Source organism: Equus caballus, chromosome 2, assembly GCF_041296265.1.
Source record: "Equus caballus isolate H_3958 breed thoroughbred chromosome 2, TB-T2T, whole genome shotgun sequence".
In the NCBI taxonomy this organism is placed as follows: Eukaryota; Metazoa; Chordata; class Mammalia; order Perissodactyla; family Equidae; genus Equus; species Equus caballus.
Genome location: NC_091685.1, coordinates 30,742,516 through 30,769,715, shown reverse-complemented (window position 1 = coordinate 30,769,715; position 27,200 = coordinate 30,742,516). Strand labels below are relative to the sequence as shown.

The following is a 27,200-nucleotide window of genomic DNA, read 5'->3' as shown; positions in this document are numbered from 1 at the left end:
TGCGATGTGGGTTTCAGTGAGGTCATCTCCACTGCCCGGCAGGATGCAGGTCCCTTCTTGCCCACATCAGGGATTGAGAATCCCCACGGGCTGATGCTGGCCTTCAGCATGGACCCCCTGCTTTGGGTCCAGACCTTAGAAAAGGTGGGATGAGGCTGAGATTCTGGGCTGCTTTAGCCTGGGATCAGGGAGCTGGCACAGACTCTCCTCTTCCTGCCACCCTTGCAGGTGAGTGGGCAGAGAAAAGGGTTGAACCATCTTTTTTTCTAGCTACTCCTCAATAGATGTTTTTTTTTTTTAAAGATTGGCACCTGAGCTAACAACTATTGCCAATCTTTTTTTTTCCTTCTCCCCAAAGCCCCCCGGTACATAGTTGTATATTTCAGTTGTGGGTCCTTCTAGTTATGGCATGTGGGACACTGCCTCCGCATGGCCTAATGAGCAGTGCCATGTCCGCAGCCAGGATCCGAACCGGCGAAACCCCAGGCCGCCGAAGTGGAGCAGATGAATTTAACCACTCGGTTACGGGGCTGGCCCTACTAGATGGTTTTAAGAACTTGAAGACCTGGGAGCAGAGCAGTTGGTGGGTCCTGACTGCAGACAGGGTTCCATACCAGCTAGCTCTCAGCTTCTCCCGGGTTAGCCAACTATGTTCAAAGTACAATCACTGGGCATCAGTTTCCTCTTGAATGAATTCCCTGGGGTTGACAATGTGTTGACAGCTGAAATAAGAGCAGGGGCACTGGAGCCAACACCTGGGTTCAGGTCCCAATTCTGCCACTAATTAGAGCTGTGTGACCCTGGGCATGTCACTTCACCTGCCCGAGTCTCACTTTCCTCAGATGCAAATTGTGGTACCCACCTCACGGAGTTGTTGGGGGACCCAACAACTTTAGAAAAATGATTGGTTTAAAACCTGATACGGAGCAAGCTAATAATACTTTTGGTTACTTCATATAGAAATAACCAATCACTGAGCAGTTCTGAAGCTCTTGCTTTCTATTTTTCCACACTTTGAAAACAAACAAAATCTGGTGATGTGTCTCCATCCCACTTAGATCCGCTGGTTAAAACTGCAGAGAGAATCTATTCATTGGTGCCCCTTAGGGGGTAAGTGTCCTGAAGCTGGGTTACTTTAACAGGAAAGTTTCTCGCTTTTCTCCTCCTTAATAATTTGGGTTTGAAGTCAGATCTGCTGACAGTTGAGGCTTCTTCGTTTGGGGCGGGGTGGGGGGAACCCGTGCCTGCAGAGTAATTGCAGGCCACTCTGAAGCCACCATTTGAGATTACAATGACAGAGCCTCAGTGCCTGGGGGCTCAGCTGCCCTTCCTGGTAAGTGGGGGTTGGGGCGGGGGGGCCCATCAGGTGCTTGGCTTGCAAATTTTGAGCTGCTGCTGTTGGCGCTGCCTCAGCCAGTCTTGCTGCCGCATTCTCCTGAAAAGTGCCGAGTTACGAGGAGTGGTTCCAGCGTCCATCTCGAGCCCCGATAGAATGACCCACTCTTGCTAGGCCTTGGTGCGGTGGGAAAAGCCGGACTTGCGCAGGACTCTGAATTCTGCCACTTACCAACTGCAGGCTCCCGCTGAATTGGTTGCTCCTCCCTGACCCTCCGTTTCCTCCTCTGTCCAGTGAGGGCTACAAGCACCTCCCTGGCAGGGGAAACAGTGAGCTCCCGGACGTGGGCCACGGGCCCGGAGTAGGAGCCCCATACCCGCGAGCCCGGCTAGGAGGCCTCCCTGGGCTGGAGGGCGGGCCTGCGGAGGAAGGCCCGGTTTGGAAGAGCCCGGAGGCCAAGGCGCTGTTGTTAGAAGCCGGCTCGAGGCGGCTGGAGGGTGGAGCGCGGGCCTTTCATGTGGTCGGGCCGGGGCCGCCGGCCTCCGGACCTCCGTCAGCCGCCCGGTGCCTCCCGCCCGCAGCCTTGGGGCCTAGAGCTAGAGCCGCCGCAAGGCAGCCTGGGGCGGCGGGGGACGCCGGAAGTCGCGGCCGACGCCCTCCCGTCGCGGGGTCACAGCCGGCGCCTGCGCACTGCCCGCCGTCGGGGCACCGAGAAGGGTGGTTGGCTGTCGGTCGGCTGGGGTGTTGGGGCGCCCGGATGGCCCCTTCGGGGTTCCAGCGTGGCGGTGCCCGAGGGCCTCCTCCTCCCGCCCCTCGAGGGAAGGAGGGGTTACCCGCACCTAGTGGGTGTCTGGAAGGGGCTTCGGAGGGGAGAGCGCGAGGCGCGCAGGCCGGACCCCCCCACCCCGCCGTCTGGCTCGGCTCCCTCCCGAAGCCGTGGAGGCCCGCGGCCGAGGCTGCGGGAGCCCGGGGACGCCCAGGCCCTGCGATCCCGGAGCGCTGGGCTCCAGCCGGCCGAGGTGCTGCAAGAGTTAACCAGGAACGCCTCCCCTCTGTGGTTTTGTGGTCGAAACCATGATTGCCAGGAGCAAATTTTTGTCGTGCACAAGGTGTGTTATTAAAAGTCGGAGGTACGCTGCTGGTGAATGAAAAGTTAAAAGCCCTCATTAAGCCCGCGCTGTAAAACAGGCGGACCAGCCGAGAGGCTGAGACACCCTAACGGCGGCCCGGGGCGGGACGCTCCGAGGTTCCGGCGGCTCGCGTGGGGGCCGATGGGTGCCTGGAGCCAAGGGGGTCTTCAGGGGTCCACCCAGAGGAAGAGGAGGGGGCGGACTGGCCGCAGGGCTGAAACAGAGATGTAGCATACTGGAAGCTCTCCCTTTGGTTAAAACAAAAATAACAGCCAAGCATTTATTGAGCGCTCACTCCATAGCAGACAGCGTCCGGTGCTTGATAAATACGTTATCTCCTTTACCCTTCCCAAGAATCCAATAAGGGATGGGAGTATAAATGCGATTTTGTAGAGGAGGGGACTGAAGCTTGCCCAAGATCTCACGGAAGAGCTGGGATCTTAATGGGATCTTAAGCGGGTCCTCATAGAAGCGCCAAAAGGATGCTTCACACCAATATGCCACCCTACTTCTTCTCTGCATTGATATTGATATTCTCTGCATCTGATCTGATATTGAAAAAAGACGAGGAGATCTGCCAAACTGTTACCAGTGGTTATCTCTGGTGAATTCTAGTCTCTGCTTCCAATTTTTCTATATGTTCCACATTTTATATATTGTGTTTTACAAACCTATGTTACTTTTAAAAGGGCGGGGGTGGGAAAGGGAGTCATTATTTTCAAAAGAGAGAATTATTGGTTCCCCAAAAACAGTGTTCTCAAAGTGTGGTCCCTGGACCATCATCATCACCACCATCACCACCATCACCACCTGGAAACTTGTTAGAAATGCAAATTCTCAGCCCCACCCTAGACCTACTGAATCAGAAACTGTGGGGGTGGGGCCCAGCAATATGTGTTTTAACAGGCCCTCCAGGTGATTCTGAGGCATGTTCAAGTTTGAGAACCATGGGCCTTGAAGACCAGCAGAGGCTTGGGAGGCAGAGGTTCCCAGATCCACCACTGACCTGCAGTGTAGGTGCTGAGTCAGCAGCTGAGATCGTTGCTCTGGGGTCACACGTGTGTCTGAGCTCAGCTCTGCCACATATGGACTTGGTTCCTTTTGGATGAGCTCCTTTCTCTAAGTGTCAGTTTCTGCATGTGTAAAATGGCCATGATGACACCCACCTCACAGGGCATGTATGAGAAAAGGCACAGGGCCTGACACTATTAAATAACTTGGTTCCTTTCCCTTCCCTCCCCTCTCTGGAACTCAGCTTTCCCATTTATAAAAGGGAGCAAATAATTCTGGCTGCCTCCCTCCCTCTTTTCCTTTGGCCTCCTGAAAGGGTTAGAGCAACTGATCTAGTGAAGGTTCTGAAGGGAGATTATCTTACCAATATTCGGTGTTATTTCACTGGGCCTTCATAGGAGGTCAGCAAGAATTTCGACTTTTGAGGGCAGGAACAGTGTGCTGTTTACCTTTGTGTCCCAGTACCCAGCACAGGGCCTATTACAGAGCAACCCTCAGTGAGTGTTTGTTGAATGAATCAGCGAGTGAATGAATGAAAGGATGTGGCACCCTGGGTTTAGAGGTGGATTTCAGCTTCTTTCACATGAACCATAGAGTAAAACATAGAATTGGACAGGAAAACAAGAGAAGAATAGAGCATAAAAGAAAAATTCCCATAGAAGGAAGAATTTTTCAAAGGGGAGAAAGTGAGTTTCTGGTATAATTAGAAAATGGCGCATGATTAAGTTACGTGCAACTAGAAGCGTTGGCTGGAGCCTGACTGCCCTCAGCTTGCCCACCTGGATCCAGATGATGAAGCTGCAGCGCTTGCCCCTCTTATCTGGAAATCTCCAACATCAGGTCTCCTGCTGCTGCTAGGAAGAGATGTCCCCTGTTACAGGTGGGAGAAAGTGAGGCTGTGAGTTGTCATGCAGTTTGCTGAGGGCTACCAGCAAGTATTAGTAAAAATAATAAGTATTAGTAATAATAATAATAGTTCCTGTTATTATGTGCAGGCAGCGTGCAGATCACTTTAGCTGCATTATCTCATTGCATTTTCCAACAGTAATACCTCACAAAGTTGATGTAATGATTAAATAAAACAATGACTAGAAATTGTTGGGCCAGCACCTGGCACTTGGTAAGCCTGTAATGAACAGTAGCTATCATAATAATTCTGTGAGGGTAGTACTCTCACCTTCTCCCATTTTACGGGTAAGAAAATTGAGGCACAGAGAGGTCAAGTTGCATAAAGTTACACAGCTGGTAACTAGCAGAGCTGAAACGAACCCAGGTCTGTGTCCCTCTGGGGCCCACCCCATAACCATGAGTTCACACTACTTTGTTCAAACTGGAGTCTCTGTAGAACCATGCCGTAGGCTCTACCCTTTTCCCACTGAGGCCCCCAAATGAGCCCCCAGCATGTGACAAGGCACATTTCACAACCCATGCATCCAGAAACCAGATGGGCCACTGGAAAGCTCAAGAACCCTGGAGTGCTCCTGTCATGCCCAGGGAACACCTTGCATGGGGCTGACTGAAAAATTATTCCTCCCTGAGCAGCTGTGGCAGGGCCTCCCTGGATAATTAGTGAGTGTGATTGATCACTGCTCATGAAGCTGGGTGGCTCACAACAGGGTTTGGCAAGTCCTTGGGTGTATCTGGGTGTCAACACCCAGCTCAGGGGGCCCCTGGGACTCTTCCTCCTCAGGCTGGAGGGAGGTGAGGCACAGCTCCCTGGATCTGCCCTCAGCCAGGCATCTCCTTTGCTGGGGTTCGAGGCTACCCACTTGGTGGTGAGTTTTCTTCCCCCTTCTGTGAAGTTGAGTAAGAGTCCTTTTCCATCTCGGAATTATTGAAATGCCTTTGAGATGGAGCAGCGATTGAACTAAGTCCTGGAGAGGAAACTAGGAGACTTGAATCCCAATCCTGCTCTATGCCACGTGTCCTTAGGCAGGTCACACCTTCTCTCAGATTTCTAAAGTCTCTCTGGACTCTAAATTGAACCCAAAAGGGCTCAGCCAATGCCTGAGACACATTGACTTCATCTCACTGGGAGTTTTAAGAGGCTCAGCCAGAAAGCAGTGGGCATTTAGAGTCCGAAAGGACTTGGGATGAAACCCCGCTTCACCTCTCCAGGCTTCCTCCATCCTGGTGCCAGAATGATGCATGCTGGAGTCAGGAGGCTAAGAGTCTGACAGGGCCTGTAGCAGCTGGTACCATACCCCTCCTATGCCGTGGGCCTGGGGTGAACTGCTGGGGAAAGGCCCCACCCACACCAGAGCCACCCTGCCTGGGCAGTTTGCACATCCCCACAGGCAAGGGACAGGGGGCCTCTGGAAGTGAGGCCTGTCAGGTAGAGGCCTAGGCCCCTTTCTCTTGGTCTTGTATCCAACTCTCTCCCAAATGGAGGAGAAGCCAGACCAGGCAGCCTCTGAGGAGGCAGCCTTGTGAAGGGTCTCCAAGCTGGAAGCCAGAGACCTCTGGTCTAGGCTTGATGCCGTGAGATACCAGCTGGTGGCCTTAGGTGAGCCAGTGGCCCTCTCTGTGGCTCGATTTTTCCTTCTATCAAATGGGGATAGTCATACCTTCCCTCCCTACCTCACAGAGGCATTGCAGGATCAGAGGTGATGACGAATGTATGGGAAGCATGTTGAAAAATATAACACGCTATGCAAATAGGAGGGATTATCAAATCTCAGACTCAGGTTTCCTCCTTAGGGGGCTGGCTTCCTGGAAACAAGGCAGCTTATGCAAAGCATCTGGTTCACACCTGGCACACAGTAGGCGGCCAAGCTCTGGGAGCTGTCCCAGGCTTCTGCCTTTGATCTTGCCTCTCCTCTCATCTGGAAGGTCCATGGTCCTCCCCACCCATTTCCCTCTTCCCCTCCACCCCTCTTCTCAACCCGCATCCAGTCCCTCCCCATTCCTTACCTATCTGATATTAGCTGTTTGTTTTTTGTGGTCACGTTTCTCTTGCTGTCACTAAAATGCAACCTCCGTGACAGCAGGGATGACCTTGTCCTATTCACCTAGGACAAGGCCTGGCACATAGTAGTTACTTGATAAAAACTTGTTAAAATGAGAGATGAATGGTTAGATGAATGGATGCCACTAAGATTTATTGGATTATTTTTTTCTCTCTTCTACATGCCTTCTTGGAAACTAGTAGTTGGTGGAAAAGTGACTACTCATGAAGTTAGATCCCAGGAGGCCTGGCTTTGTCGCTCTCTGGGCCAGTCCCCTGGAACGGGTCACCTAATGTCTCTGTTGTCTATTTCCTGGTCTATAAAATAGAGATAATAACACCTCATGTATCTTGGGAGGCTCCACAAGATAATAAATGTGAAAGTCAAGGCAAGAGGTTATTACACTGTCTCACTTGTTTTTGACATAGAACCTGGTTCACAGACAGGAGGCTTGGGGAGAGTATTAATTTAAGAACCTCAGGCAGAGTCTCCCCTTTACTCTCATTTGAAAGTTCTGAGATGCTGATGATGGTGATGATGGCGATGGTGGCGATGATGGCTATTATTTACTGAGCCATTATTCTCTGGCAGGCTCTAGGCTAAGCACATTTCTTAGGTTAATGCACTTAATTCTCCTAACAACCCATGAGATTCGCCCCACTCTAAAGTAGCCAGCCCTGGTGACTCCATCACATGCCTGAGCTCTAATTGTCTTCACAGCACTTATCGCTAACTAAAATTAACTCATTTACCTACTTGTTTATGGTCTGTCTTCCCCAATTAGACTGTAAGTTCCATGGGAGCAGAGCCTTATCTGTCTTTTTTTGGCTGATTCCCCAGTGCCTAGAAGAGTCCCTGACTGGCACACAGAAGACACTCAATAGACCCATTTAACAGATGAGGAAACAGGCTCAGAGGGGCTAAACACCTTACCCAATGCCACACAGTTGTTGGGTCTGTCAGGCTGTGCCCCTGGTGCTGCTTCCTCCCATGGTGCTCCGGTTCTGCACTGTGTTCTTACACCAAATGGAGATCTGTAAGAAGGCTGTAAGAAGTCTGCCTAGGGCCACGTCCTGTCCCTGGACCCGTCCCTGTCCCCTCCTCCCGTATTCCCCTTTCACCTTCTGAGAGCTGAAGAGCTCTGCCTTGGACCCGACATCAACAGAGAGTATGTGGAGGCCCTGGGGAAGGTGACTGCAGAGGGTGGAGTCGCCCAGTCTCCCCTCCTTGTCCCTGCTCTGTCCTCCATGAGTAGGGCTCGTTCCTCCTTGCAACGCTTTTCATGTCTCTCACCTACTGGGCCCTCAACCTTCCATTCCAGTCTTTAAGAGAACAGGGAGCCAAAAGTTCTGCCATTTCAGGATTTGGCACATATGTCAATGCTAACGTTATCCATAGTCGAGACTTCCTAGAAGCCAAATGCTTAGTCTTGGAACACGAAGTTGATTGGTAGCATGAGCAGGCATGGGGGACCGGGACATGAGGGCTCCCACTCTCAGCCAGAAACTCTTCCAGTCATCTCGCTTGCCAGCTCAGTCCCTCCTGCCTTGTGTGGGTAGGAAATCCCTTTCTGTCTTGCAGTGAAGGAATGGTTCCATATGTTTCAGAGGAGGGGAATTTCTAGAATAGGAAAGCCATCTAGAAAGGAAACTATATGGGATTAAGAGCTGCATCTTGGAGTCTAACAGGTCCAGGTTCAAGTTGAGCATCCGCCACTTACTAGCTGAGTGACCTTGAGCAGGTAATATCATGTGTTTGAGTCTCAGTTTCCCCAATACCTACCTCTCAGGGCTATTGTAAGGAATAGACAAGATGACGCAGAAAAACACCTGGCACAGTGTCTGCCTGTGGTAAATGCTTCAGGTACGGTAGCTCCTGTGTATCAAGGAATTGGATTTGGGGATCCCAACAGCATGGACTAGAGACCCTGGCAGGCCAGAAAAGCCTCCTAGATGAACAGCAAGCACTGTCTGCTCCTTTGTGTCTGATGAGACTTTATCGTTTTCTTCTAAAGTTTCATTTGTAAATAGGGTAAGAGAACCAATAGCTCATCAATGCTGATCGTGGTCATTTTATCCGAGTCAGCAAATTGGGGCTCTAGGCCCAGATGTGCCACTGACTTGCAGGGTGATCGTGTCTTGTACCACTTGGCAACCCCTGGATGTCTAGCTCCAAGCTGAGCACAATAATGGCTCGTGTGTATTAAGCACATATTAAGTGCCAGGAACAGTTTGAAGCATTTTTCATGTGGCCATGCACTCAATCTTCATAACCCTATGTGGTGGGTGCTTTTATTAGACTCATTTTACAAGTAAGAAACAGTGCTAAGCACTGGGGGTCCCAACCGACCTGAGCCAGGTCTTTCTGTTTCCCCCAAGCTCCCTTGGTTTGGGAGTTCCCTTTAGCCCGGGGCTGGGAGTGGGTGGGGCAGCCACCCTGGGCTAGCTCTGTAAATGCCTCTAACTCCGGGCCCAGGAGGCGCTCAGGAGGGGCCTCTTCTCAACTCTCCATCTTGAGACGCTTGATTTATAGCAGCAGAAAAACTCGGGGTGTGCCTCCCTCTCTGCGCCCCTGGAGCAGGAAGGTTTCTGTCATTTCTCTTTCCTGTGTGACAGCTCCCACTCCCTCCCTCTTAGAGCCCAACCCCCCATACCCTGGGGCCCCGTGGGATGGGAGACCCTGCACTCTGGATAAAGCCCCTGGGAGAGCTGCTGCCCATGGCCTGCCTGGGTGCGGCCTGGCTGCCATTCCCACTCTGTGTCTGAGAAAATAGGCCTGAGCTGCGGGGCAGCAGGAGGGCAGTTCCTGCGGCATGATTTGTGAAGGTCCTCGCCCGCCCACCCGTCTTCCGCAGCGCCTGCAACTCCGCCACTAGTGTTCTGTTATGGTAAGGATTGCCCTCTTGCATTGTGGGAAAGCAGTGTGGCTTAGTGGAAAGTGTGGGGCTTTGGTACTAGACAAGCCTGGGTTTAAATCCTGGTCGTGTTGTGGACTCGCTGGGTGATCTCGGGCATTTTCTTATCCTCCCCAAGTCTCAGGTTTCTTTTTGTAAAATGAACCAAATGATCCTTGCCTTGTAGTGTCTTGTAGGGAGCAGAGCTCATGCATGGAAAGCATTCATATATATGATGGTAAATGGCAGCTGGCGTTCCTGTGTCCCTAACATAAGAGAGTCTGTGAGGCTCACCTAGAAAGGGGGCCATCAGGGCACCAGGAGAGCAATCAGTGCCCGCTTCATCTCTGGGGCTCTCTTCCAGCCTGGCCGTCCCCATCTTCTCACCTCCCGCTGTTCCTCTCACACTCTTCGCTCTAAAATGAACACAACCAGAACTTTCCTACCTCTATGCTTTGCTCACGATTAAGAGCGTGTTCTACACCAGTGATTCTCCAAGTGTGGTCCCCAGATGACCAGCATCAGCATTACCAGGGAACCTGTTAGAAATGCAAATTCTCAGCCACCCCAGACCTACTGAATCAGAAAGTCTAGGGGTGGGGTCCAGAAATCTGTGTTTTCACAAGCCTTCCAGGTCATCCTGATGCAGCTAAAGTTTGAGAACATTATTCTGTATTACAGCATCATCCTGCTCCAGCTTGAATCCCCTCTGGGCAACTCCCTGAACTCCTCTGAGCTTCAGTTTCCTCATTTGTAAAATAGGAAGAGTAACAGTACCTGCCTTACAGGGTTGTTGTGAGAATTAAATGAGATAATCCATGAAAAATGCTTAGCTCAGAGCCTAAAACATGGTCACCGCTCAGTAAAGATTAGAGATTATTTGATCATCATCATTGCTCTGTATTATGCTCCCATCCATGTGCCCCTCCCCCAACATTTCTAAGTGGTCCAGCCCCTAGTGCTGAATGTCCCCAGCTAAAATATCTGTCTGCTCCAAAGAGCCTTTCCTGATCTCTTTCCTTTGAGCCCATGTGGCTTGTCTCTTGGGCCGCATGCCTTGTATTTGTCCAAGTTCTCAGTTCAGTGCCTAGGTTCTGCCTGCTTCCATGTGCCCTGCAGCATTCCAGTCCAGTTCCTGGCATCTGAGCAGCTGCTGGGGCACTCCACAATAAATATTATTTATTTATGCCGTTTCCCAAGACCGGGTTCAGCCTACGGGCTTCCTCGCCCGGGTTCTCTCTGTCCCTGGCCACACTCTCTCTCTCTCTCTAACTTGACATGATCTCCAGCTTTCTGTGTCTTTCACGGTCTCGCGGTGAACTTCTTCAGAAGAACACATTCTGGCTTATCTGGAAATTGTATTCTTTGCAGCTCGTCATTGTTTCCCATCCTTGTTACACTAGTGCCCCTCAAATAAGTATCTACCATGGAAGTGTTGTACTGAAGCCTCTCTGAAGCCTTGCAAGGTTGGGTTATGGTTCTGATGTCGTAGATGAGGGAATTGAGGGCCAGGTCTGCAGCTTCTACATGGCAACATTTGGTATTGATCCAAAGCCTCTAGCTCCAGAGTTTGGGTACATTCTACTGTGCCATGCTGCCAAATGGTGGCAGAAGAAGCGGTTTCAAGTTTTCAAGGCTGGTAACCCTCTGAGTTCCCGGGCATTGGCCTGACGCTGACCAGTCATGGACCTTCCTCTGGAACAGCCTCGATCTGACCTTCCTTACTTGCCTTTCAGTTTCAGGACTGTGCGGCTGCTGAAGAACGACCCAGTCAACTTCCAGAAGTTCCCCTACACTAGCGAGGATGAGGCCTGGAAGACCTACCTGGAAAACCCCTTGACGGCCGCCACGAAGGCCATGATGAGAGTCAATGGGGACGATGACAGCGTGGCGGCCCTGAGCTTCCTCTATGATTACTACATGGTACGTTCGCACCTCTGGTGTGGCCCCTCTGGCTGAATGTGTGTTTTCACTTTCAGGCCTCATGGCTCAGCAGCCCACCATGACCACCTGCAGCCCCTCCAAATGTTCTTTCTCACCTCCGGGCCTTTGCACATGCTATTCCCTCTGCCTGGCACCCTCCCCTTTCCCCTGGCTAAACTCTACTCTCAGTTTGCAGTCTCAGCTTCAACATCACCTCATTCATTCATTGAGATGGGAAGGCTTTCTTGGGTCTCCCATTCTGTGCCTCGTCTGGGCACCCTCCACGGCCACCATCATTATTCTTGACTCTGTCTTTAGAAACTTGCTATTTGTGCATTTGTTTCTCCATCTCCCCCATGAGACCAAGCTCCTGGAGGGCAGGAACCATGTCATGATCATTACGGAGTCCGCAGCACTCCATACTGCCTGCCACGCAGTGCTCAGTACGTGCTGATTAAACAGAGTGATGCCTCAGCCACGCACACTCGTCACAGCAACACCCTCAACCTGCCTCTTTTTTCTGCCCCTGCCCCTTATGTCATCCTAGTTGCCCTGTCGTCCCCACTTGCCCAACCCAACCTCATCACCCAAAACACGCCTTCTGCTCTTGAACCCATTGTCTTCCTTCAGGGCCCTTCCCAAGGCTGCCTTCTCCTGGAGGCCATCACCTCTCCCTCTCCTAGGTGTCTTTCTGTCCTTCCTACCCTTGCTGTCCTTCTAGGCATTGTCACACCCCCTGACAGTCTTTTACTATTGTCCAATTGTTTCCAGGGCCTTGGCCTTGACTCTAGGAGACCGTCAGTTCCTGAGAACAGGAATTAGGCCCTCCCCTAACTGACAAGTGGGCTTGAACCAGTCAGCACTCAGCGATACATGACACAGGTGACATCACCACACCCTCCAGTGCCTGCACCAGACATTGCCGGTGATGCCTGCCTGCATTCTCGCTGAGGGGCTGGAGCCGCAGATTCCTTTTCAGCCCAGTATTCCAGTATCCCTACTGCTCTGTGGGAACCGTCTCCGGATGGCAGACTTTCCTGCTCTCCCAGCCTGGGTGATTGCTCCAAGAGACCGTCCCAGATTTGAGAATGGGGGACATACACAGCCAGTGGCTGAAATAACTGGCTCTGAACTTGAAGACTGAAAGCCAGCTTCTAAGTAAGCCCTCAAATTACTGGTCCAAGAAGTATTTTGTCTTCTTTACCCCAAGGAGGAAGGCAGCCTGTCTGTGTAAATTCAGAAGCGAAGGGTGAGAAGTGGTCCCAGACACGAGAAGGGCCCAGACTTTCTCAGGCTTTGGTTCTTCTCCTGGAGTGGTGTGGTCACCTGACCTTCCCGCCCCCCCAGCAGACTGAGAGCTGTCTGGCCTGACAGCGTTTGGCCCACACCAATGGAAAAGAAATTTGAATTGACTGCCTCAGCCTGGGGACGTGGTGGGAGCCAGAATCCTGGGTCTGGGTTTAAATTCCGGCCTCGAATTTACAGCTTGAGGTTGGGCCATAAAATAAGTCCAGCGCCATCTCCCCTGGGCAAGAGGCCATTCCCGGGGCCCGGATGGTGGGGACAGGCTCTGAAGATGACACCCGTAGCGTTTTTAGTGAAATACAGTGTCTTGATGAGACACACCTGCCTCCCCTCCCCGTCCCAGAACACTCTGGATTCAGAGCAGCCCCGTGAGTAAGGACACGTCTCCTGGTGGGGAAAGAGCACCAAGCTGGGGGCTTGAGACCTATCCTGCCACAAACTGGCAATCCGGCTTTGGGCAATATAGTCCTAAAGGTGACCACTTACTGTTCCTTACTGAATGCCGAGCACCGTGCCAGGTGCCTTCCTTGTGCTCTCCCGTGGGGTGTGATTAAGAGCCCGGGTGTGGAATCAAAAGGTTGGGTCAGAGACCTGCTCCTGGCTTTATTAGCCTTCGGGAGAAATGACCTGGATGCTCCAAGATGCAACAATATTATCATCATAATCATGAAAGTAACACTCATCTAGTGCTCTCCATGTGCTGGGTGCTGGTCTGAGTGCTCACAACAGTCCCTGGGGTTAGTATTACTATTATCTTCCCTGTTATACAGAGGGGGACAATGAGGTACAGAGAGGTTAAGCCACTTGCCCAAGGTTGCACAGCTAGTATGTGGCAGATCTAGGAACTGAACCCAAGAAATCTGGATTCGGCGTCCATGCTCCTAACCACTAAGACAACAGCGCCTCTCCAGGCCTCAGTTTCCTCATCCATTTAGTGGGGATAGTGTTAGTAGCTATCACAGTGGTGGTAGGGATTAAATGAGAGAACACCTAGAAGACACTTAGCGTAGGGCCTAGTGCATAGGAAGCACTCTATTAAAAACCAGCAAGCATTATTGTTATTTGTAAATCTCCATAATTCCCTTGAAGGAGGTGTTATAATTCTCCACTCGACATATGAAGAACCTGAGTCTCAGAAAGGTGCAGTCATTTATCCAGAGTCACACGGCGCTTTTAAATGGTAAAGCCAGGACTTAAGCCAGTCCTGCCTGACTCCAAATTCCACGATTCCTAATGCTAATCCTTGGTCACCCCTTCCCACTCTCTAACCTGGGGCTCAGACTAAATGATGGCCAGAGCTCCTGCCAACTGGAAGGACTGGCAGATTTTTTCCCAGTGACCAAGATAGCTCTCCTGCCTAGCCAAGTCTGCAGGAGGGGGTTGAGGCTCCCAACAGCCAGATCTTGCCCAAGAGCCATGCATAAATCCTTCCTTCCTCTCTTCTCAGGGCCCCAAGGAGAAGCGGATACTGTCCTCCAGCACTGGGGGCCGGAACGACCAGGGAAAGAGGTGAGGCTCGCCAACGCCACCATCGCTGCCCCCCTGCCCCTCCCCCACCTGCCCCTCCCCCTCCACCTGGGGCACAGGAGGCACGGGGCCTAGGGCCCACAGTACTCTTAGGGGCCCACAAAAGTATTTTCATTTATTTTAAAAGCAGAAGAAAACAATTAATATAATCCAACCTGGATTACATTTGTCTTTATACCAATGTAATTATAAAAAGTATTTTTAAATATTTTTTGTGAAGGAAGGGGCCTGTGATGGCAAAAGAGACCTCAGGCCCAGGCCCACAAAGTCATAACGAGACCCTGCTTGAACACATGTGCACGCATGCGCGCGCGCACACACATGCACAGACATACACGCAGACCTCCCACCCCCACCCCCATGCCTGCAGGCCCTGTGGGCTGGGGTTTACTGAAAACAGACTTCAAAGCCATAGCCCTAGTGAAGAAAAGCCCTGAAGGCAGCTTTTCTGTCCCAGCTCCAAAACCCTCCTCCCTGCGGCCTCAGGGCAGGGAGCCCTGGGCTGAGGGAGGGGACACCTGGGTTCCAGGACTTCTTTCCAACCCTGGCTCTCTGGGCCTCTGCCTGGCATTAGAGCCTCGGGGCACTGATGTTCCTTCCATGTAGAAAGCAGCCAGGCCATGCTCATGGCCAGAAGGGCGTGGAAGGACCCTGCGCCTCTTTCTCCGCTTTTTCCTTCCCCCCATGTAGGGCCTGTGCTGGGAAGCCTCCTGCGCACCTCTCTGCCTTCCGGAAAAATCCGAACCGCTGCAGCAGGCACTATGGCTGGCCGCTGGCTCAGGGCCCCCCGCCTTGCTGGGCACAGTGGGTTTTGGTGCAAGGGACTTTCCTCAAAACTAATTTTTTTTTTTTTTTTAGATTTTATTTTTTTCCTTTTTCTCCCCAAAGCCCCCCAGTACATAGTTGTATATTCTTATTGTGGGTCCTTCTAGTTGTGGCATGTGGGACGCTGCCTCAGCATGGTTTGATGAGCAGTGCCATGTTTGTGCCCAGGATTCGAACCAATGAAACACTGGGCCACCTGCAGCAGAGTACGCGAACTTAACCACTCTGCCACGGGGCCAGCCCCTCAAAACTAATTTTTTAAAATGTTGTTCGCTTTTCTGATTACAAAAGTAATCCCTGTTTGTTATTAAATATTCAAATTCCATAGAAAGGTATAAAGTAAAAAGTAAAAGTTTCCTGTAATCCTATTTCCCTACTCCCCCTTAACTGTTTGGGGTATATCCTTCCGGCCCTTTTTCTCAACATGTATTGACTGTACTCACACATCCTCACTACCCCCCACACCCGTGAATGACTCCATGCGGCTGGGTAAGAAATACATACCTTTCAGGTTTTTACGTTACTAAGTAGTAGAAAGGGTGAAGCAGACATTCTTTTCCCTCAACCCTAAACCTGTACTTGATTCCACTGTTGACCCTCCCCTCCCTGCTCCTCCCTGTGACAAAGTGGCCCCCTCCAGTGTCTCGCTTTCTGCATGTTGGGAGGACCTAAGGTCACATTGGATTAAAGAAGGTCAGTGTGTCAGTACGACGGTCACCCTCCAGCCCAGCCAAGGACCCCTCGCCCCTCCGAAGCCAAGGGGCACTCACTCACCCTCCTCTCCCCCCAGGTACCACCATGGCATGGAATGTGAGATGGACCTCGCCCCCCTTGAGAGCCCCACGCATCTCGTGAAATTCCTGACAGAGAACGTGTCCGGAATCCCCGAGTACCCAGACGTGCTCAAGAAGAATAACCTGATGAGCTTGGAGGGAGCCGTGCCCACCCTGGGCAAGGCAGCCCTCCTCCCCCCAGGCCCCAGCAAGCTGGAAGCTGGCTCTGTGGACAGCTACCTGCTGCCCACCAGTGATGTGTATGATAACGGCTCCCTCAACTCCTTGTTTGAGAGCATTCATGGGGTGCCACCCACACAGCGCTGGCAGCCTGACAGCACCTTCAAAGATGACCCACAAGAGGTGAGGGTCCACCCCTGTACCCTTCACAGCATCCCTGGATATGTGCACGCATGTGCAGAAGGAGAAAAGACAGTGAGGAGGTCAGAGCTTTGGAATCCATGGGAGAAAGAGTCCTAGAGCTGAGGCAGGGCTGCCTTGTACTGTTGTCCAGGTTGTGCCCCGTACAACATGCACAGCTGTATGTAGCAACCATGGGCTGAGGCCCCGGCAGCCTGAATGTGGCCATTTATTCTCTCTGGATTGTGTTTCTCTGCAGTCACTGCTCTTCCCAGATATCCTGAAAACATCCCCGGAACCCCCGTGTCCAGAGGACTATCCCAGCCCCAAGAGGTAACTCAGCCCCTCTGGACCCTTGGCCACCTGGGCAGTGGGCAGCAGGCTGCAGTGAGAGCCTCACACTGTCCCCAGAGCAGGCATCACCAGCGGATGACGGGGGAGTGAGGGCATATGCAAGGCGCGAGGAGGGTTTCCACATCCCTCTCCTGGATCTCAGGAAGCTCAGAGCTCAGCGCGCTCTTAGGAAGCTGAGGTTCTGTTGCCCTTAGGCTCCCCTGTGGCTTTGTCACCCCTCAGGGGTCTCTCTGGTTGCCATTATTCGTTATTTCACGGGACTGTGGCTCAACAAAGCCATTAACTAGAAACTCTGAAAATGTGGGAACTGAGGCCAGGGAAGTAGAGTGACTTACTGGGGTCCCGCAGCAAGTCCATAGCAGAGCCTCAGGCTTCCTGCCCTGCCGCCCACTGGGGCGCTCCTGCCCAGGAGCCCAGCCTCACTGTCCTCCCCCGGCCTCCGCAGTGACTTTGAATACACGCTGGGCTCCCCCAAAGCCATCCACATCAAGTCGGGCGAATCGCCCATGGCCTACCTGAACAAGGGCCAGTTCTACCCCGTCACCCTGCGCACCCCTGCGGGCAGCCAAGGCCTTGCCTTGTCCTCCAACAAAGTCAAGGTACGCTGGCCCTGGAGCAGCTGGGGGAGGGGTGGGGGGTTGGAACGGCCCTGCCTGCCGGGGACCCCAGGGAGAGAGTGCTATTGGATAGCTGCCCATTGCCATGTAGCGGGGGAAACTGAGGCAAAAGGGCAGGGCCACTGGACCCAGGCTTTGGGAAGGGGCCACGACTGCCTGGGCCTCTCCCGAGGCTGGGGGTCACAGTGACTGCTGTGCCCGCAGAGTGTGGTGATGGTCGTCTTCGACAATGAGAAGGTCCCGGTAGAGCAGCTGCGGTTCTGGAAGCACTGGCATTCCCGGCAGCCCACCGCCAAGCAGCGCGTCATCGACGTGGGTGAGTGCCCGCCCGAGCCCCCGTCCCTGTCTCTCTCTCTTGTGCTCTGTCTCTCTGTCACACACACACATGTGCATACACACATGTGCACACACACGCAGATGCGTGAGCACCCCCCCGCCACCATCAGGCTTCCCTTGCTGTGCCCCCTTGTCCCAGCTCTCTCTGACCCCTGCAGGACTTAGTTCTGACCCCAGCTGCCCACCTGGCCCCTGTCTCCAGGTCGTGCACTGTGGGTTTGCAGGGATTTGCATCTGTTGGCTGGTAGCAGCGGCCTCTTTTCTGTGCTGCTTTGGGATAAACAGGGCCCTGGGACGCCAGCAGTGTTGGCTAAATAGACCCCTGGGACGCTCGCCTGCCTGTCCGCATGAGGGGGTTTGGCCGATTGAGATAATAGTGCAGGCAGCACTGAAGCCCCGTGCAGGGCGGTCCTGCTCCAGGAGCTGGGCCCTCGACTCTGTCAGCAGGTAGGGGCAAGGGATGGCCCTCTGTGTGTGCCACCTCGTCGCTGTCCCGGGCCCTGAGATGGGTGGGAGGCACAGCCATCCTCAGGTCTCCAGGTTCTGGCTCCTTCATTCTCTTCCTGGCTGTCTGACCTGTGTCACCTCCCCTTCCTGGGCCCCGTTGTTTTCAACTGTCAAATGGAATGAGGCTGGTTGCTTGCCTGCCCAGTGTGCTGTTCCCGCTGTGGAACCACATATACTAGACAGCGTGATACAAATGGGGACAATGCAGTGACTTCCCTGAGAAGCTAGAGAGCAAAGTGGTTGGGAGCCTGGGTCAGGAGCCAGACAAAGCTGAGCTCCAGTCCTTGCTCTGCTTTTTATTAGCTGTGTGACCCTGGGCATGTGACCAGACTTCTCTGAGCTTCATCTTCGTCATGTGTAAGCTGAATATTAATAGCATCGTTGTGAGGATTAACTGAGGGCTTGCCGTGTTGTAAATGTTCAGTAAGTGGAGTGGTACTACCATTTATTCAATATTAGTAGTTCAACGTTAGTGGTACTGGTACTGCTAGTGTTACTGCTAGTTACTACCACTGTTACTACTGCTGCTGCTGCTTTAGCTGGGAGATCTCCTAAATCACAATCCCAGTGAGAATAGAACCTCCACCCCAAAATGACCAGGGCCCTGGCCTTGTTGGCAGAGTTAGTAGTCCCCTCTGCAGTTTGGGCAAATCTGCTCCCCAGGCTGGCCCTCAGTTTCCCATCCGTAACCCAGGACACAACAGCTTCCTCCCAGGACTGAAGCATGGTCCTCAGGGGAGAGGATGCAAGGCCTCCCCAGAATGAGGCCCAGCTCCCCAGTGCCTCCTCCCACGGTGTCCCCAGATCCCTTCCCTCCTGACTGTGCTTCTGATCTCCTGTGCTTTCAGCCGACTGCAAAGAAAACTTCAACACCGTGCAGCACATCGAGGAGGTGGCCTATAACGCACTGTCCTTCGTGTGGAATGTCAACGAGGAGGCCAAGGTCAGTGCTGGCGGGGGCTGGGCTGCCCAGAAGCCCCTGTCCTGGGGAAAGGGCTCGCCTGCATCTAGGAAGGCAGCAGCTGCTCCAACCAGGGCACCAGTGGAGGAGGCAGGATGGAGAGTGGTGGAGAAGGACAGGCTCTGAAGCCAGGAAGGCCGGGCGCACGTCCCAGCTCTGTGACCTTGGACCAGCGCCTTGGCTGTAAAAGCGGGGTGTAATCATAGTACTGACCGATAGGTCGACGTGAGGATGGAGTGAGAGAGATAAAAGGTGGAGCACCACCTGGCCTGTACGTGGTGGCTGTTGTTAATCCAATCTACCCATTTACCAGATGGGAAAACTGAGCTCTGTGCAAGGTTGCTCAGCAAGCTGCTGATGCCACCAGCCTTCCTGACTTGCAGCCAGTGCACAGTGCTGCAGGAGAAATGCTTTGGAGCCTGCTGGATGAGGGCCGGAATCCCAGTTACTTCACTTCCCAAGCCCACAGGAAGGGGACAGTAATCTGCCTCCTAGGGTTGTGGTGAAGATGCCACGAGATCGTGTGTGTCTAAGAGCCGGGCACAGTGCCAGACCTAGCAGAGAGGCCCCAGAAATGGAGCCTCTGGTGATTTTTTTCCTACCAGCAGCCGTTGAGTGCTTAAGGCCTGGCTGGAACCTGCCGGTGTGCTTCTGGGCCTCTCTGTGTCTTGGTTTTCCGTTTGGAGAGCTGGAATGGTGCAAAGGGCACTAGTCTGAGAGTCGGGGAGCTGCGTGGCCTTGGGCCTGTCCCTTCCCCTCCCTGGACTGGGCTTACCCCATGAGACGGGGGTTGGATCCCACTCAAGGCAAGGGCATTTCTGGCCTGGACGGGCTGGGGAGTTAATCCCTGTCTCCTGCCTGGAGAAACTGGAGGTGAAGGGGCTCTGCAGACACAAAGGGAGGCACAAAGGCTGGGGATTATTATTATTCAAACAGACTCAGGCGTTGAGGAGGGGGCTGGCGGAGGAGCTGGGGCCTCCAGTGCAGGCAGGCGGGGAAGGAGTTTCATGGGAAGGGAGAGGGAGAGGTGGGTTTCGGTGGGGATTTTCCCACAGCTTCTTAAGCCCCCAGGCTCCTGTCTTTCTCAAGTGTGAGCTGGGGGGGTGGGGAGGAGGGGAGTGGAGGCCGGGGCTGCACTATGGCTGAGCTGGTTGAGGGGGAAGTATGTCTGGCATGCACCCCAGGGCCTGACCCCCACAGCTGGGGAAGGATGGGGGTCTGCTCAGGCCCCACCCCCACCTGTTCAGGTCAGGGTCACTTCCAAGGGAAATGTCCCAAAGAACAGTGGCCAGCCTGGAGTGGGGTCTGGCCCTCACACCCCGTGGAGGAGTTGGCAGGTAGACAGTCACCAGGTGAGCTTGCCAGGAAGTGCCCAGCTGAGACTGACCCCAGGCTGCCATCTTCCCACCCCAGGTATGGCGGCCCACTTCCAGCCTCGTTCTGCTATGCCCCACTGCCTGACTTCCCTGGGGAAATGTTAGCAAGTCTCGTCCCTGCTCAGAATCTCCATTTCCTTGGCTGGAAATGGGGGTGACTGGCCCAGCGATGGCTGGGGCTGGGGTTGGTGGTGCAGAGGCGTAGGGTTTCACCCTCTGTGGCCCGGGGCCAGCAGGAAGTGGTCTTCCGAAGCAGGGCCGAGGCCCTCCTCTTCTCTTCCTCCTCTCTTCAGCTCTTCTCTACCTCCTCACTCTCAGTTGCAGAAAAGGGAGGCTCTGGATTTTAAACCCCTAAAGGACCCCTGATCTCCACCCCAGGGCCTCGATCCTCTGGGCTGCCCTTGACTGTCTAGGGGGAGCTGCATAGCCCAGTGGCAAAGAGCCTGGGCTCAAACCCCAGCTTCCACCGACACTCCCTGTGTTGCCTTGGGACAGTTGCCACACCTCTCTGAGCATCAGTTTCCCCATCTGTAAAAGAGAAGTGCTAATGTTTGCTTCCGGGGGCGTTGTGAGGTTGAGGGTGCTCACCAGGCATGCAGTAAGCTCACGAAACGGGGTGGTTATGGAACAGCAGGGCTGGCAACCTGGGCAGGCTGTTTATCCAGCTTTCCCGTCTGTCCCCAGGTGTTCATTGGCGTCAACTGCCTCAGCACAGACTTCTCCTCACAGAAGGGGGTGAAGGGTGTCCCCCTGAACCTGCAGATCGACACCTATGACTGTGGCTCCAGCCCTGAGCGCCTGGTGCACCGCGCTGTCTGCCAGATCAAGATCTTTTGTGACAAGGTGGCTGGGGTGGACGGCCCCTCTGCTGGGCCCCGGGGGGAGAAGGGCCAGCCCCTGCCCGTGCATCCTCCCAGCCATCCTGGGGGTGTTTCGCTCTGCTTCTTGCTCACCGAATGTCTGTCTCCGTGTGCTTGTCATTTGTCTGTCTTGGTCTCGATGCATATTTTCTTCTTTCTCTGTATTTCTGTCTCTCATCTCTTTCTCCTTTTAGATCTTTATAAATCTCTCTCCATGTCTCTCTTTTTCTCCGAAGAACTGTCTTTCTGTCTGTTTCTCTCATGGCCTATACTGACCTCAGTCAGGGTGGCCTAGGCTGGGCCAGGCTGGGCTGGGCACTGGTACCTTCCCGTTTCCTGGTCTCAGTCTGGGAAGAAAGCAGCACCAGAAGCCTGGCCCATATTTAAGATGCAAAGCAGCCAGCCCCTCCCAAGACCCTTGGTGACCCCCTTCCTCTTTTCCTCTGCAGGGAGCAGAAAGGAAGATGCGGGACGATGAGCGGAAGCAGTTCCGGAGGAAGGTCAAGTGCCCAGACTCCAGCAACAATGGTCAGTGGGGATTGGCCAGGGACGAGGCTGGGCTGGGTTGGGGTGAAGGGGAGAAGAAGACTAGAGGTCAGAGGTTGGGGGCATGAATGGAGGGACCTCAGGGCACAATGCCTTCCTTTTCCCATCAGGCATCAAGGGCTGCCTGCTGTCCGGCTTCAGGGGCAATGAGACCACCTACCTGCGGCCTGAGGCTGACCTGGAGACCCCACCGGTGCTGTTCATCCCCAATGTGCACTTCTCCAGCCTGCAGCGCCCTGGAGGGGTGAGGGTCTTAGGCCAAGAGAGGGTCTTGGCCCCTGGGAGGGACATGCCTTAGCACAGCCTGGCTGCGAGCAACCTGCCACTCAGCTACTACAGGCCAATTTAGAGGTTATGGGTTCTGATATTGTACATCAAAATGAAAATACCTTTATTGAATCCCAGGGGATTAAAAAATGTATGTAGCGTCACATAACTTCAGTGGCCTTTTCTACTGGAGAGAAGAATGTTAATAAGGAAACGGCCTTCATAACCGTCAGAAGGTTCGTGCTTGGAGCTCACTCGGAGGAGGTTTGACCTCTGAGCCTCAAATTAGACTGCAGCTGCCCACCGCTGGGTGGGCCATCACCGCATTGCCACTGCGCTGTGAGCCCCCGCTGGGTGCCAGGGGCCGCTCCCCAAGCTTTAGGTGCCACCTCCTCTGACCCTCACTGCCTCCCCATGCGGTTGATAATGTGATCCTCCCTGCATCCGTGGGGTTGAGGTGCAGACACCTCCCACAATCACACAGGAAGTGGCAGAGCTAGGATTTGGAGCCAGGCAGCCTGGCTTCAGAAACAGTGCCTGTGACCACCAGGTACCCCACCTCTCAAGCGGGGAGCCATTTACCAAGCACCTTGGACGTGCCAGGAGTGCCAGGCCGAGCCCTTTGCTGCAGAGCCTCATTTCCCCCTCACGGCCATCCTTTTGGGTAGAGACGCAATGAAAATTCCCACTTTTCAGACAAGGTCACGCAAGTCATTGGCAGAATCCAGATCCCAGAGCCTGTCTACTAGTTTACTTCCATAGTAGAGGTCATAGCTCACTACTGTTTAGGTGGGAATGTCTGCAGAGGTCGCCCTTGGTTTATAAGACTTGGAACAAGATAAGTGATGGAGCTAAAAGAGCAGCCAGTACTGATGTCACCCTTGGCACACGTGTCAAGTCCTCTGCATGTCCACCACCCTCCCTTCACTGCCCCGGAAGCAGTGCTGTGGCCTCCATAGCACCGGCAGCTGCATTAACCTGCTCTTTTTCCCCAACCAGAGGCCCCAAGGAGGGAGATGACCACTCGGGATTAAGGCCCTGTGGCCAGGTTGATGGCTATTCTGTGGAGGGAAGTGTGGGGACCAGTCCTTGCACCTGTGAGCCTGAGCGAGGGGACACCCGGGAAGCAGAAAGAGCAGAGAGCCAGAGTCTGCATCCTGACTCTGCCTCCTGCCTGGGATGTTACCCTAGGAGCCTCTCTGCCCTCTCCGGGCCTCAGCTCGTGGGCCTGGCGATGACGGCACCAGACAGCGCGGTGCCAGGCACACAGGAGGGTTCAAAGAGCACCGCCTCTTCCCCTCGCCCCCTGCTGCCTCGGCTCTGACCACCTGGTTGCCAGCCGCAGACAGTCTGCAGTCCCCGCGCTGGGTGTGCTGGGGCCCCGTGGGACTCAGTGATTCTGCCAGCATTCCTTTAGCACATCCCTGACTCAGCCGGCTTGGGCTGGATGTTTCCTTTCGACTCAAGATCTCAGCTCACTTTAGGGGAGTTATCTGAGCAGCATGGGCTGGAAAGGCATTGAAACTCCGTTCTTCTCCTTCCTCCCCCAAAGACTGTCCCTTCCAGAAAGGCTCCAGCCCCTCCTTCCTGCCTGTGATGGAAAATATCCTTTGTCTTCTTGCAGGCAGTGCCCTCGGCAGGACCTGGCAGCTCCAACAGGTACGGAGAGAAGCAGCCGCGGGCCTCGCCTCCCCGCTGTCCCCCTTTCACTGCCCGTGCTGCCCCCGCTGCCCTGCCTCTGTGGCCCCCCAAGGCAGAGGCTGGGCCCACAGGAAGCAGCCGGGAGGCGCTGCCCCAACCCCCAAGCTAGAGTCACACTCCTTTCTCCCTGAAACTGCCTGCGTTTTTATGGGTTTGTTTTATGTGAAAAGTTGGCGAATCTCTGGCGAGACACCTGCTTGTAAAAAGGGAAAGAAAAAGCCTCTGAGATGGTGGTGCAGGTTCGGGGAGTGAGGAGGGGAGGCTGTGCTGGAGAACTGAGGGGATCAACCCCCTCCTCCCCCAGCACACCCGCCAGACTCTGGGGGGGCACCCTTGGCCCTTCAGCCCAGGTAGGGCCTTGACACCCTTCCCTCTCTCAGCCACAGTCCCTTCACCTCTCTTGGCCTCAGCCTAGAAGCCTGTCTGATGAGAATGGCCTCCTGGGCATGAGGCAGATATGAGGGCGGCGTGTAAATGGAATCTTTGTAAATGGGAAAGCACTTTATGAATCATTTGTAGTTGATATCAGTCTCTTCCCTGTAAACAAGAGGTCCTTTTCATAAGCTGCTTCACACCAAATTATGTCACTTAGCACCTCGCAACAGCCCCAGTGAGTCAGGCAAGCAGGGGTTATTGCTCTACTTTATGGATGAGGAAACTGAGGCTCAGAGAGGTGAAGTGACTTGCCCAAGGTTACACGGCTATTAAGGAGCAGAGGTGGGCTGGAACTAAAATGCCTACTCCAAATCACACAGCCCTTCCTTCTCCCACTGACTCACATCCTACCTGATTCTTTCAGAAAAGAATAATGTTGGGGCCAGCCCCGTGGCCGAGTGGTTCAAGTTCCACATGCTCCATTTCAGTGGCTGGGTTTGTAGGTTTGGATCTTGGGCACAGACCTATGCCACTCATCAGCCATGCTGTGGAGTCATCCCACATACAAAATAGAGGAAGATTTGCAACAGATGTTAGCTTAGGACAAATCTTCCTCACCAAAAAAAAGAGAATAACATTGATGATGAAATAATAGTCCACATTTATTGAGGCTCTATTGTGCATCACACACTGTTCTAAGAGTAGTATGCATTATCTTCTTCAGCCTCAGACTTTAGGAAGTATTGTTATTATTACTTTATTGCCACCCCATTTTATAGATGGGGACACAGAGAGACTAAGGGACTCACCTTGAGTCACGCAGGGAGTGGCAGGGCTGGGATTTGAACCCAGGTAGTCTAACTCCAGAATCTGTTCCTTTAACCGCTGTCCCACTGCTTGATGCCAGCCCTTATGGGGTCTTCTCCCCCGCTGGGGCCCCTTCGACCCTGAGGTGCCCCTGGCTTCCTCACGAGCCCTCCCTCCTGCCCCTGCAGGCTGCCCCTGAAGCGCACCTGCTCGCCCTTCACCGAGGAGTTTGAGCCTCTGCCCTCCAAACAGGCCAAGGAAGACGATCTGCAGAGAGGTACTCTCTCCCGCCTCTTCTGTTCTCTGAGCCCACCGCCAGCCCCCAGCCCCCAGGAGGCCTTCCCCAACACCTCGAACACCAATCCAGCCCCAGCAGCCAGGGCAGCACCCACCCAGCGGGGAGAGCATGAGGGCTGCCCTCCTCCTCGGAGCTTGGGTTGGGCCAAGACTCAAAGTGGGGTGTGGGTAAGGAGGGTGACCAGGGTGCCAGGGAGACAGCCATGGAGCGAGAGGGCTTCTGTCTTGCCTGGCCTTGCTGGACAGGGCATCCTGGGGCAGCTGGTAAAGGCTACAAGCTCATTAAGTTGGGCAAGTTCCCCCCCAAGCTGCTTTCTCTCATGGGGGTGGGAGTGGGGGGGGGGGGTTTCCATACCTGGCTTTCTGGCTTTGGCACTCAAATCTGTGAATGCCTGGGGGACATGCCCAAACTGCTGGGGGCTATAGCTGGCCATCAGGAAGAAACCAACCAACAGCTAAGATCAAAAGCTTCCAGCAGTCTTGACTTGAGCCTTGCACCACACTTGGTGTTTCCCAACGTCATGTCATTAGTTCTCACAACTCTGAAGTCGGGAGTGGAGCCGCCTCCATTTTCCATATTGATAAAGCGAGGCTCAGTGATGTTAAAATGACTTCTTCGAGGTCACACAGCCAGGGGGACTCAAACCCGCCAGGATCCGCCCAGTCTGAGCGAGTAGAGTGTTTCCCAGCTGGGTGCAGACCCTCAGCCAGGATTTGCCCTTTCTGCAGAAATCAATCTTACACTGAAGACAATATTTTTAAGATTGCCCGGTCCCCTGAGCTATTCCCGGGTTCATTTATCCCCCTCGGCCCACTAACGCCGCCTCTGTTTCTCAGTTCTGCTGTACGTGCGCAGGGAGACTGAGGAGGTGTTCGATGCCCTCATGTTGAAGACTCCGGACCTGAAGGGGCTGAGGAATGCGGTAAGAGGCCGTGGGGCCCCGCCTGCCCTGACCAGAGCCCCCTCTCGCACTCCTGTCCCCTCAGTCTTCACCACACAGTTCTGATTTCCCACAGGAAGCCTCTGGGAAGGAACATACTGGAACCTTGGCTCTCTGGTGGCCCACCTGTCCCACCCCATCTCGGGGGGCCTGCAGGCTCGGCTGTTGGGGGTGTGCCTCTGTGATGTTATCTCCCCCAGCGGAACCCTGGCTCCACCCTGGGAGTCACTCACGCCATAAATCCTCCTTAATCTGATGGCTGCTGTCTGACAGCCCAGTTTTTTGTTGGCTTTGCAAACCTGTTTCTGTTTTAATGGGAATGAAACCCAAAAAGGCCAGGCCCCAGAGACACTCTTTTTTCTTTCCCAGGGGGCCTCATTCCTCCAGCCTGTGGTTGGCTGGGGGGCACTGGCTGGGGCGGCAAGGAGACCTTCCCCAACCCCCCAAACCACCAGAGAGCGGGTGAAACAGCCCTGAACAAAACCCACAGCAGCTCTGGGCTCCACTAAACTCTGAGCAAACAGTCTCCACCAGGGCCAGCTGGGCTTAAAGGTCGAGCCAAGCGACTCAGAAAAACCAGATGATTCCAAGATCTTGGGCTGGGGAAGGGAAAAATGAATCAAATAATATCATCTACCTTTTGTTGAAGACCCACTATGTGCCAGGCATTTTGTCGGGCATGCCGCGTTTGCTAGCTCATCATGTTCTCCTAACAACCCTGAAAAGTGGGTACTGTTATCTCCTCATTTCCCGTGGGGAAACGGCCTCCCAGAGGTCAGGTGACTTACCAAGGTTACTGGAAGTGACAGAGCTGGGATTCCAGCCCGAGCTCTCTCCACTCTGCTATGCTATCCTGTTCTCTTCACATCTCATCAGCCCTGCTTGGCACCAGCCCCAGGAAGTTGGACTCACAAAGGCGTTTATGTCACTTGAATATAGACTGAGAATCTTTGGGTTGGACAGTACCTTAAAAGGTTAGCTCCCCATCTGGTGCTTGAGCTCTCTCCCCAGTAGCTCTTCCAAGTGGCTGCCCGCTCCTAACTTGTATACTTCCAGGAATGGAGAGCTCATTACCTAATGGGCTGCCTATCCTGTCTTTGTACTACTGTGGTTAGAAATTTCCTAAATTCTTGCCTAGATTGACTTGAGATCTTCCTGGTAGCTTCTGGCCCCATTGCCATTCAGATAAATAGTCTAAGGAGTTTTCTTGCCTGGAGGGATCTC

At 53.7% G+C, this 27,200-nt stretch overlaps 1 protein-coding gene across 2 annotated transcripts in view; it reads left to right on the top strand.

The window, feature by feature from the left end:
- Positions 1–27,200, top strand: part of GRHL3 (grainyhead like transcription factor 3) — a 34,376-nt gene that overhangs the window by 891 nt on the left and 6,285 nt on the right. Inside the window, exons 1-14 of one of the 2 annotated variants that reach the window (XM_023635501.2) lie at positions 2,033–2,445; positions 11,055–11,241; positions 13,994–14,055; positions 15,689–16,034; positions 16,291–16,364; positions 16,831–16,984; positions 17,207–17,318; positions 18,694–18,788; positions 20,867–21,025; positions 21,492–21,570; positions 21,699–21,832; positions 23,480–23,514; positions 24,927–25,015; positions 25,873–25,958. In XM_023635501.2, the coding sequence (XP_023491269.1) occupies positions 2,411–2,445; positions 11,055–11,241; positions 13,994–14,055; positions 15,689–16,034; positions 16,291–16,364; positions 16,831–16,984; positions 17,207–17,318; positions 18,694–18,788; positions 20,867–21,025; positions 21,492–21,570; positions 21,699–21,832; positions 23,480–23,514; positions 24,927–25,015; positions 25,873–25,958 (1,647 nt within the window). In that variant the 5' untranslated portion in view covers positions 2,033–2,410. Of the gene's footprint in view, positions 1–2,032; positions 2,446–11,054; positions 11,242–13,993; positions 14,056–15,688; positions 16,035–16,290; positions 16,365–16,830; positions 16,985–17,206; positions 17,319–18,693; positions 18,789–20,866; positions 21,026–21,491; positions 21,571–21,698; positions 21,833–23,479; positions 23,515–24,926; positions 25,016–25,872; positions 25,959–27,200 lie in introns of those variants that run through there. The other variant, XM_005607352.4, reaches the window with a different exon arrangement.